General features: G+C 30.9%; 1 protein-coding gene across 2 annotated transcripts in view; it reads right to left on the bottom strand.

Moving 5' to 3' along the window:
- Positions 1 to 12,085: 12,085 nt before the first annotated feature.
- LOC133610303 (breakpoint cluster region protein-like) overlaps positions 12,086 to 13,403 on the bottom strand; it is a 115,200-nt gene continuing 113,882 nt past the window's right edge. For both annotated transcript variants that reach the window (XM_061966468.1, XM_061966469.1), the window contains exon 23: positions 12,086 to 12,903. In XM_061966468.1, the coding sequence (XP_061822452.1) occupies positions 12,814 to 12,903 (90 nt within the window). In that variant the 3' untranslated portion in view covers positions 12,086 to 12,813. The remainder of the gene's footprint in view (positions 12,904 to 13,403) is intronic.

Raw genomic sequence — 13,403 nt, 5'->3', positions numbered from 1 at the left:
AAGTTATCGTTGTCGTCGTATTTTGATGAGAAAATAAAGTTGTAGTTTTTTTTAGAAAAAAAGTCATAATATTATGTATAAAAATAGAATTAAAAAATGGGGTTCATTTTGTACAAAAGGTTCATAAATTGATGAGGAAAAAAATCATAACTCTATGAGACGTACAAACAAATAATTTTGTCAGAGAAAATTCTAAATTTTGGGGGCAATTCAATTATTATGAAGGAAATCTAGGGGACAAATCATTAAGTCGTAATATTCATTCAATATTAATCCGTAGTACTTTTATCAGAAAAAGTATTTTATGAGATTAGGACAACCCTTTTTCAGAAAAAGTTGCGATATAAGGGGGGGAAAAAAATATTTTTTGAGAGAAAAAAATTATGAAAATAGTCGTTATTTGTCGTTTTATTAGAAAAGTTACATTTTATATTAGCTAGAAGAAAAAGGTCAAATTTTAGAGATTAAGGATACTTTTTAATTTAGTGAAGAAATACATTTGTGATCATTTTACAAGTAAAAATTAATTATTTTACTATGTAAAAAGATGTGTTTGTGTTGTTGATGTCTTTTTACCCACAAGATGTTGTACTCACAATGTAAAAAAAAAACAAAAAAAAAACTGGGTGAAAATATAAACCTTGTCTAAAAAAAACTTGACAAATGTACAGGATATTTTTATTCATATTTGTGTACAAACATCGGCTGCAAACGTTCCAACATGTTCGTCTTCAAAGTTGTGGCAGGCGAGCACAGCAAGTTGAAACGTCCAAATAGAAAAAAGATGGTCAGCATGAACACTTTTGAATCCATCATCCAGTAGAAGATTGAAGACGTGTTATCCTGACTCAGAAAACTAACTTTTATGTACAAAACATCTTTTGATGATGACGATGCAGAACGAGAGTGAACATGCAACACAATATTTGTTTGTTTTTTTACTCCAACTCTCACAGACAAAGTAGCTTTAGGGCCGTCACTCAAAAGAAATACAATATTTATGATATTAATATCAGCAGAAGTCCTTATTAGTCGTAGTGTAAATAACAATCACCTTAGTTATTAGGAGAAAAAGTCATAATTGGACTTAAAAAAGTCTTATCAGATATGATTAATTAAATTAATAAAATTTTAATACCGCGAAAAATGGAGCAAAAGCATTTACATTTATGAGGAAAAGTCCAACATTTACACCATCCTTTCTTCTCATTCTATGACCAAAATGTCATAATTTACGAGACGAAATGTAATTAATGAATTAATTAATTTAATAAGAAAAATTTACCAAAAAAAGGTAAAAAGTCTAAGAAAAAAAGCAGGCCATTTACATGAAAAAAAAATGTTATTTTATGAAAGAAAAAAAAAGGTTTTACTGGAAATAATATTGTAATTTATAAGAAAATAAAACATTCAAAAACATTTTTTAAATTGTATTAAAAAAAAGAAAGTAATACATTTACCAGAAAAAAAGTATTGTAATTTTATGTGAAAAAAAAGATTAAAAAAAATAATAATAATAATTTTATGAAAAATAAATTATTTCATTTGAAAAAATATTTTAGTGTTTTAGATAAAAGTCATAAATTAAAAAAAAAAAGTAGTTTTACAGAAAAAATATTGTGATTCAACAGAAATAAATAATTTCACCAGAAAAATATTAGAAAAAAGTCTAAAATGTCATTACTTTTGTGGTTTTATACAAAAAAAATTCATTTTACAAGAAATAATAATAGAATTAAATTTTATTAAAAAAAGAAAGTAATACATCAAACAGAAGAAAATTATTGTAATTTTATGAGGAATACATTATTTTACAAGAAAAAAATATTGTAAGTTTATGAGAAAAAAATTATTTTACATAAAAAATGTTTTAGTCTTTTAGATAAAAGTCATAAATAAAACAAAAATGTCAGTTTACAGAACAAAATATTGTGATTTATGAGGAATAAATTATTTTACATGAAAACTAATTTTGTCCTTTAGATAAAAGTCATAAATAAAAAAAAAAAGGCATTTTACAAAAAGAAAATTGTGATTTATAAGAGATAAATTATTTTACATGAAAACATATTTTAGTCTTATAAAAGTCATAAATACAAAATAAAAAAAGTAATTTTACAGAAAAAAATATTGTGATTTAAGAAAAATCAATTATTTGACATGAAAAAATAATTTAGTCTTTTAGATAAAAGTCATACATAAATCTTTTTTAAATTTTACAGAAAAGAAATATTGTGATTTATGAGAAATAAAAGGCTTCACAATAAAAATATTGTCTGTTAGCAAAAAGTCATAAATTAAATTATTTTTCTAATTTTATACAAAAATCATTAATTTTACAATAAATAATATTAGAACTGCGAGGGCAAAAATGGTTATTTTAAAATAATTTTTTTTGTTATTTTAAGAAAAAAAAAAAGGTTTTACTGGAAAAAATATTGTAATTTATGAGAAACATTTTTTAAATTTTAGTAAAAAAAAGAAAGTTATACATTTACCAGAAGAAAACATATTGTAATTTTGTGAAAAATAAATGATTTTACCTGAAAAAATATTTTACTATTTTAGATAAAAGTCATAAATAAAAAAAATAATAATTTTACAGAAAACAATATTGTGATTTATGACAAATAAATAGTTTTACCAGAAAAATATTAGAAACAAGTCAAAAATGAAATCATTTTTGTGATTTTTTTAAAAGCAAATGTATGAAAATAATATTAGAACTGTAAATTGCAATTTATGAGAAATAAAAGGTTTTACATGAAATATATTGTCTGTTAGCAAAAATTCATCAATTAAATTATTTTGGTAATGTTATACAAAAAAAATTCATTTTACAAGAAATAATATTATGAGGGCAAAAATGGTTATTTCAAAAGTTTATGAAAAAAAAAGGTTTTACTGAAAAAAATATTGTAATTTATGAGAAAGTAAAAAAAAAAAAAAAAACATTTTAAAATTGTATTCAAAAAAAAAAAAGTAATACATTTACCAGAAGAAAAAATATTTGATGAGAAATACATTATTTTACATGAACAAATATTTTACTCTTTTAGATAAAAGTCTTTAATTTAAAAAAAAATACATTACAGAAAAAATTTTGTGATTTAGGAGAAATAAATAATTTTACCAGAGAAATATTGTAGTCTATTAGAAAAAAGTCCATCCATCCATCCATTTTTTACAAGTCAAAAATCAAATGATTTTGGTGATATTATAAAAACAAATTTTACATTAAATAATATAAGAACTGTGAGGGAAAAAAAACCTTTATTTCAAAAGAAGAAAATATTGTGATTTATGAGAAAAAAATTATTTTACATGAACAAATATTTTAGTCTTTTAGATAAAAGTCATACATTTTACATAATTATTTTTTGTAATTTATGAGAAATTAATAATTTTACCGGAAAAGTATTAGAAAAAAGTCAAAAATGAAATTACTTTTGTGATTTTATAAAAACAAATTTTACAAGAAATAATATCAGAACTGTGAGGGGGGAAAATATATGTGATTTATGAGAAATTGTTAGCAAAAAGTCATACATTAAATTATTTTGTCATTTTATACAAAAAAATGTCATTTTCCAAGAAATAATATTAGAACTGTGATCGTTATTTTAAAATAAAACATAGTGATCGATGAGAAGAAGGCATACATTTACAAAAACAAATGTTATTATAAAAGTGGTGTGTTTTATGCAGAATATTCTGTAAAAACAGGACCAAATGATGAGGTTTATTCCTTTTGTTTTCTTTTCAGCGAGACCCTAAAAGTCCTTGTCATGAACCTTCTTCCTTCCTTCCAGGTCAACAATCACAGTGCCAGTCGCTTGTCTCACACGCCACAAACAAACACACGCAGGACAAATAAAGACACGTTCAAAGGCAGAGAGGAGAGCAAAGAAGGACAAAGGCAAGAATTTACAGCGTCAGCCTTTGAGGCGTGCAAAGTGCTGAGCTAAGAGCCTTTCTTCGCTTTTTAAGGTCCTGTCTTAGTCGGCAAGAAGACAACAAAGGCAACACTTTGCACTGTCAAGCCAAACACAAAGTGTGTGTGGAAGTGTGTGTGTGTGTGTGTGTGTGTGTGTGTGTGTGTGTGTGTGTGTGTGTGTGTGTGTGTGTGTTGAGGCACGACAGGGTCATCAGGAGTAGTGTAGGCCATGAGGACGTAGACAACAACAACATGCATGCTCCGAAAGGCCAAACGGTGCGTTTGTGGCATCAAAACAAGTGGAAAGGACGAACAATGTCTTTTTAGGGATCAATCGTATTTTTATGGATCAATCATATTTTATGGATCAATCATATTTTATGGAACAATTATATTTTTATGAATCAATCATATTTTTATGGATCAATCATATTTTTATGAATCGATCATATTTTTATGGATCAATCGTAATTTAAGGATCAATCACATTTTTATGAATCGATCATATTTCATGAATCAATCGTTTTTATGGCTCAATAATATTTTTATGGATCAATCACATTTTTATGAATCGATCATATTTTTACGGATCAATCATATTTTTATGGATCAACCATATTTTTATGAATCGATCATATTTTATGGATCAATCATATTTTTATGACCTGATCATATTTTTATGGATCAAACATATTTTAAGGATCAATCAAATTTTTATGAATCGATCATATTTTTATAGATCAAACATATTTTATGTAACAATTATATTTTTATGAATCAATCATATTTTTATGGATCAATCATATTTTTATGAATCGATCATATTTTTATGGATCAATCATAATTTAAGGATTAATCAAATTTTTATGAATCGATCATATTTCATGAATCAATCATTTTTATGGCTCAATAATATTTTTATGGATCAATCACATTTTTATGAATCGATCATATTTTATGGATCAATCATATTTTTATGACCTGATCATACTTTTATGGATCAAACATATTTTAAGGATCAATCAAATTTTTATGAATCGATCATATTTTTATGAATCAAACATATTTTAAGGATCAATCAAATTTTTATGAATCGATCATATTTTTATGGATCAAACATATTTTTATGGATCAACCATATCTTTATGAATCGATCATATTTTATGGATCAATCATATCTGTATGGATCAATCATATTTTTATGAATTGATCATATTTTTATGGATCAAACATATTTTAAGGGTCAATCAAATATTTATGAATCGATCATATTTTTATGGATCAGTCACATTTTAATGGATCAACCATATTTTTATGAATCGATCATATTTTATGGATCGATCATATTTTTATGGATCAATCATATTTTTATGAACTGAACATATTTTTATGGATAAAACATATTTTAAGGATCACCTTTTTATGAATCGATCATATTTTATGGATCAATAATATTTTTATGAATCGATCATATTTTTATGGATCAATCATATTTTAAGGATCAATCACATTTTATGTATCAATCGTTTTTATGGCTCAATCATATTTTATGGATCAATCATATTTTTATGAAGCGATCCTATTTTATGGATCAATCACATTTTTATGAATCGATCATATTTTATGGATCAATCATATTTTATGTATCAATCATATTTGGTATAATAATTATAATAACCTTATAAAAAAAATTGAAAAAAATGAAAAAAATAAATAAGAATACAAATTTTTTTAATAGTTTTTCGAAAATTATTAATCGATTCAGAATCGCCACAAATCAGATTCAGATTCAGAATCGATTCTTGATTCAAACCGATTCCCGCAATGTATTATTTGGTGTAATAATTATAATAACCTTTTTCAAAACATTAAAATAAAAAGAATGAATAAAAAATAATAAACATTTTGTAAATTGTTTTTCGAAAATCGGTTCAGAATCGCCGTGAATAAGAATCCCGATTCGAACGATTCGATCTGATTCAGATTGACAATCAATTCTCGATTCAAACCGATTCTCGTAATGTTTTATTTGGTATAATAACTATATTGAAACTTTTTCAAAAAATTAAATAAAAATTTAAATAATAAATAAAAAAAGATTACAAAGTTTGTAAATAGTTTTTCGAAAATTATGAATCGATTCAGAATCGGCATTTAGTACGAATCCCGATTCGTATGATGTTTTTTTGATTTTTCTTGTGCACCCCTAATATGGTGTGAATCTTTCGGCACCGAACGATTCGATCCAATTCGGAATCGATTCTCGATTTAAACCGATTCTCGCAATGTTTTATTTGGTAAAATAATTATAATAACCTTTTTCAAAAAATAAAAATAAAAATAAAAATAATGAATAAAAAAGCATACCCATTTTCGAAAATTATGAATCGATTCAGAACCGCCATGAATAAGAATCTCGATTCGGATAATGTCAATGGATTTTTTTTGTGCGCCCCTAATATGGTGTGAATCTTTAGGCACCGAACGATTCGAGCCGATTCAGATTCAGAATCGATTCTCGATTCAAACCGATTCCCGCAATGTGTTATTTGGTATAATAATTATAACAACCTTTTTTTAAAATTTAAATAATTAATAAAAAATAAACATTTTGTGAAACGTTTAAAAAAAAAAAGAAAAAAAGAATCGATTCAGAATCGCCATTAATAGGAAACCCGATTCGGATGATGTGAATTGATTTTTTCTTGTGCACCCCTAATATGGTGTGAATCTTTACTCACCGAACGATTCAATTTGATTCAGATTCTCAATTCAAACTGATTCCCTTAATGTGTTATTTGGTATAATACTTACAACAACATTTTTCCAAAAATTAAAATAATAAATAAAAAATAATACACAATTTGTGAATCGTTTTTCGAAAATTATGAATCGATTCAAAATCGCCCTGAATAAGAATCCCGATTCGGATGAATTGATTTCTCTTGTGCATCTGGTGTGAATCTTTAGGCACCGAACGATTCAATCGGATTCAGATTCTGGATTCAAACCGATTCCCGCAATGTATTATTTGGTCTAATAATTATAATAACCTTTTTCAAAACATTAAAATTAAAATAATAAATAAAAAAGATTACAAATTATGAATCGATTCAGAATAGGCATGAGTACGAATCGCGATTCGTATGATGTTTTTTTGATTTTTCTTGTGCACCCCTAACATGGTGTGAATCTTTCGGCACCGAACGATTCGATCCGATTCGGATTCAGAATCGATTCTCGATCTAAACCGATTCTCGCAGTGTTTTATTTGGTATAATAATTATAATAACCTTTTGTAAAAAAATAAAAATAAAAATAAAAATAATGAATAAAAAAGCATACACATTTTCGAAAATTATGAATCGATTCATAACCGCCATGAATACGAATCTCGATTCGCATAATGTGAATGGATTTTTTTTGTGCACCCCTAATATGGTGTGAATCTTTAGGCACCAAACGATTCGAGCCGATTCAGATTCAGAATTGATTCTTGATTCAAACCGATTCCCGCAATGTGTTATTTGGTATAATAATGATAACAACCTTTTTTTAAAAATTGTAAATAATTAATAAAAAATAATACACATTTTGTGAATCGTTTAAAAAAAATTATGAATCGATTCAGAATCGCCATTAATAGGAAACCCGATTCGGATGATGTGAATTGATTTTTTCTTGTGCACCCCTAATATGGTGTGAATCTTTACTCACCGAACGATTCAATTTGATTCAGATTCTCAATTCAAACTGATTCCCTTAATGTGTTATTTGGTATAATACTTACAACAACATTTTTCAAAAAATTTAAATAATAAATAAAAAATAATAACACAATTTGTGAATCATTTTTCGAAAATTATGAATCGATTCAGAATCGCCATGAATAAGAATCCCGATTCGGATGAATTGATTTCTCTTGTGCATCTGGTGTGAATCTTTAGGCACCGAACGATTCAATCGGATTCAGATTCTGGATTCAAACCGATTCCCGCAATGTATTATTTGGTCTAATAATTATAATAACCTTTTTCAAAACATTAAAATTAAAATAATAAATAAAAAAGATTACAAATTATGAATCGATTCAGAATAGGCATGAGTACGAATCCCGATTCGTATGATGTTTTTTTTATTTTTCTTGTGCACCCCTAATATGGTGTGAATCTTTCGGCACCGAACGATTCGATCCAATTCGGATTCAGAATCGATTCTCGATTTAAACCAATTCTCGCAATGTTTTATTTGGTTTAATAATTATAATAACCTTTTTCAAAAAATAAAAATAAAAATAATGAATAAAAAAAAGCATACACATTTTCGAAAATTATGAATCGATTCAGAACCGCCATGAATACGAATATCGATTCGGATAATGTGAATGGATTTTTTTTGTGCACCCCTAATATGGTGTGAATCTTTAGACACCGACCGATTCGATCCGATTCAGATTTAGAATCGATTCTCCATTCAAACCGATTCTCTTGAAAATGATGAATCGATTTGGAATTGCGATTCGGATGTGAACCCTTTTTTTTTTTTTGCACCCCTTTAGTTAAAGACAGCTTTGTTTTCCTTTCCACTTTCTCATGCACCCCAAATCATTGTTCCATGTATTTAATAAGAGGTATAAAATGATATTTTATTGATGTATTTCCCACGTGGGGCTCGGATCAATAAAGTGATCATAACTGTCGCATTTACGCTCATGCCAGTGATCAATAATGTTCATGAAGTACACCTTCTCACAGGCAGGGGGAGCCACACAGACACACACAGACAGCAGCTTGAGAAAAAGCAAGAAAAGAAAGAAGGCCAACTTCCTGCTTGTTCATTGAAGGACGCGTGCAGGCCGACTAGAAACAATAAATTATGTTCAACATCTTGGATGACACATTATGTACAACAGGGACGATACGAGTAGAAAAGATATTGCTTCCTGGATATCAAACGCAAAGTCGAAGGAACAAGTGGAACGAATACGATCTATTTTAGGAGTACAGTAGATCGTCGCTTTTTTCATACAACAACGCACTTCTGATACGGTACCGACAATAGAGCCTGGAGTATCGATATTGATATTGATGTGATAGCAGGATTCATATTGATCTAATTTGATATTAGCAATAATCATAGTGATCCAATGTGATATCAGCAGGAATTGTATAGGTCCAATATGATATCAGCAGGAATCATATTGATCCAATGTGATATCAGCAGGAATCATATTGATCCAATGTCATATCAGCAGGAATCATATTGATCCAATATGATATCAGCAGTATTCATATTGATCTAATGTGATATCAGCAAGAATCATATTGATCCAATGTGGTATCAGCAATAGTAATATTGATCCAATGTGTAATCAGCAGGAATCATATTGATCCAATGTCATATCAGCAGGAATCATATTGATCCAATATGATATCAGGAGGACTCATATTGATCCAATGTGATATCAGCAGGAAGCATGTTGATCCAATGTGATATTGCAGGAATCATATTGATCCAGTATGATATAAGCAGGAATCATATTGATGCAGTATATCAGCAGGAATGATATTGATCCAGTAAGATATCAGCAGGAGTCATATTGAGCCAGTATGATATCAGCAGGAATGATATTGATCCAGTATGATATTCGCAGGAATCATATTGATCCAATGTGACATCAACAGAAATCATATTGATCCAATGTGATATCAGCAGGAATCATATTGATCCAGTATGATATCAGCAGAAATCACATTGATCCAATGTGATATCAGCAGGAATCATATTGATCCAGTACATCAGCAGGAATCATATTTATCCAGTATGATATCAGCAGAATTCATATTGATCCAATGTGACATCAACAGGAATCATATTGATATATTGTGATATCAGCAGGAATCATATTGATCCAATTTGATATCAGCAGAAATCATATTGATCCGATGTGATATCAGCAGGAATCATATTGATCCCGTACGACATCAGCAGGAATCATATTGATCCAATGTGATATCAGCAGGAATCATATTGATGCAGTAAGATACCAGCAGGAATCATATTGATCCAGTATGATACCAGCAGGCATCTTATTGATCCAGTATATCAGGAGGAATCATATTGATCCAATGTATATCAACAGGAATCATATTGATCCAGTATGATATCAGCAGGAATCTTATTGATCCAGTATATCAGCAGGAATCATATTGATCCAATGTATATCAACAGGAATCATTTTGATACATTGTGATACCACCAGGAATCATATTGATCCAATGTGACATCAGCAGAAATCATATTGATCCAATGTGATATCAGCAGGAATCATACATGCTGTAATATTATGCAGTGTGGAATGTAGGGATGGCTCCCGTTCATATTTCAAGCGATACAGTGCTGATTCCTGGTCCCTGGCAATCGATACCAATACTCGGCGGCACCAATTTTCAAAAGTTGTGTGTGTTAACAAAATCATAATAAAATCTCATTTTTATTGCAACATTTAAAAACGAGCCGATTATGACAACTACTGTCCAGTCGTTATATCTCGTCTCATTATCGCGCAAGCGTGACAACAAGTTGCAATTACAGTCGCACCTGCAACACGTCAGATGGCAGTAGTGTCTATGGCATGTTGTTGCGCCCTACAAAGTGTTTGTACTGTAAGTAGTGTACTGATTACGCAGTAGCCGTTTGATTGTAACGCCTTGTAGTTTCCATAAAAAGTGTTGAAATCCCTATGTAAAATTGTCCGTGCTAATCGGTAGCATGACAACGCCATAGCAACGCCAATGTTTATTAGCATCAAGCTAGCACAAAAAGCAGAGCCTTACTTTACTTGCACCGGAGCGTCTTTTTTGAGTCAATTTCGTTGTTTGGCATGTCAACATTGCCCAGAGGTAGTTTGGCTGAGTCCGCTCTCGGTGCTGCTGGAGTGATCGCCGAGCGCGAAGAGCTCTAAAATTGCACCGTTGCCACAAAAAAAAAATCCCGAGAGGAATATTAGAAAGTGAAAGATATCAGCAGAAATCATATTGATCCAATGTGATATCAGCAGAAATCATATTGATCCAGTGTGATATCAGCAGGAATCATATTGATCCAGTATGATATCAGCAGGAATCATATTGATCCAGTATGATATCAGCAGGCATCACATTGATCCAGTATGATATCAGCAGGAATCATATTGATCCAATATGATATCAGCAGGAATCATATTGATCCAATGTGATATCAGCAGGAACCATATTGATCCTGTATATCAGCAGGAATCATATTGATCCATTATAATATCAGCAGGAATCATATTAATACAGTATGATATCAGCAGAAATAATATTGATCTAATGTGATATCAGCAGGAATCATATTGACCCAGTACATCAGCAGGAATCATATTTATCCAGTATGATATCAGCAGAAATAATATTGATCTAATGTGATATCAGCAGGAATCATATTGATCCAGTATGATATCAGCAGGAATCATATTGATCCAGTATGATATCAGCAGGAATCATATTGATCCAGTATGATATCAACAGGAATCATATTGATACATTGTGATATCAGCAGGAATCATATTGATCCAGTATGATATCAACAGGAATCATATTGATACATTGTGATATCAGCAGGAATCATATTGATCCAGGACATCAACAGGAATCATATTGATGCAGTAAGATATCAGCAGGAATCATATTGATCCAATGTGATATCAACAGGAATCATATTGATACATTGTGATATCAGCAGGAATCATATTGATCCAGTACATCAACAGGAATTATATTGATGCAGTAAGATATCAGCAGGAATCATATTGATCCAGTATAACATCAGCAGGAATCATATTGATCCCGTATGATATCAGCAGAAATCATATTGATCCAATGTGATATCAGCAGGAATCATATTGATCCAGTATATCAGCAGGAATCATATTCATCCAGTATGATATCAGCAGAAATCATATTGATCCAACGTGATATCAGCAGGAATCATATTGATCCAGTATGATATCAGCAGGAATCATATTGATCCAGTATGATATCAGCAGGAATCATATTGATCCAATGTGATAGCAGCAGGAATCATATTGATCCAGTTTGATATCACCAGGAATCAAATTGATCCAATGTGGTATCAACACCTGGTGGTCACAATAATTCATGAAGTTCAGCTCATGACGCGGCAAGTTGTGATGCGGACACGTTTGTTACTGGACACCTTCTATTCTCGTGTGTGAGTAAGACGTGACTATTTGATACTGGTTTGTGTTGACAAATGTCCCCTTTTTATTTCAGCGATTATGACCTACGTCTAGCTTGTGTGCTATTGTGTGCTGAGCTGTTGCGTAGCTGCTAGTAAATAGCCTACAAAGATATAGAAAAAAACACATTTTCAAAAAAAATTTTTTGAAAATGATGAATCCATTTAGAATCAGGATGAATAAGGATCGCAATTCGGATGTGAATCGGTTTTGTTTTGGTGATATCGCCACGATACCAGGTATCAGTATCGCACGTCAAGGTGTGAATGTTGTTTGTATGACTGTAAGTGAGTGTGTGTTGATGTGTGTAAGAGAGTATAAAAATAGTCTTGGTGCCATGGCGAGGATCTACTGTACCCGCCTTCCTGTGTAAACAAACCTAGGTAGCACTAATGGCCGCCTTGCCCTCCAGGACTTCTTCCTCCTGACCCAATGGAAGGTGCGGACCTGTCGTCTCACTGTCGCCCTCTTGTGGAGGACAACAAACCCCGTCCCTCTACCACAAGGCTGACTCGGGGGGAGGGGGGGGGAGCGGAGGTGGTCCGAGACCTGAAAGTCCACCAGAGTCCGGGTGCGAGGTGAGCGGAGAAGGTCTTCATACCTCCGTGGAGAAGAGGATGCTCTGGCGTTTGCTGTCAGGCGTGGGGATGGTCTCCAGCTGCAGGAAGTAGAGCAACACCTGCACCTGGGGGGGACACACCACATTGTAGTTACACACACACGTACAGCAGGGGGCGCCACAACTCTGATTATCAACAATCCGGAACTGCGGTCTTCAAAATAGCCGCAAAACGTCAGGAGGTTGACAAGCAATATTTCCTTTGCACCCTGGTAGTATCTTAAAATTCTGCCGTGTTGATTAGTTTTACCTGGCCAATAAATGCACTCATGCACAGTCTTTATTTATAAGACCCACTGCAAACAACCTTCCCTAGTCATGGTACAAAAAAATTAATAAAAATAAAATCCAAACAACACAAAATGTCAACAGACATGGTCACTAAACTTTGTGGATATAAAATCACACGTCCATTCGCCATAAACACCTCATAATTACACCCGTTTAAATCCATTACAATGCATGATGGGAAAATTGCACTTATCCATGTTTGTCACATTTTAGCTGCTTCAGATTTCTGATTGGTTACAAAACTTGAAGGAGGTCGTCACAGAAGTAAACACGGT

The sequence above is a fragment of the Nerophis lumbriciformis genome, linkage group LG11, assembly GCF_033978685.3.
Source record: "Nerophis lumbriciformis linkage group LG11, RoL_Nlum_v2.1, whole genome shotgun sequence".
Classification (NCBI taxonomy): Eukaryota; Metazoa; Chordata; class Actinopteri; order Syngnathiformes; family Syngnathidae; genus Nerophis; species Nerophis lumbriciformis.
This window is presented reverse-complemented; position numbering and strand designations above follow the sequence as displayed.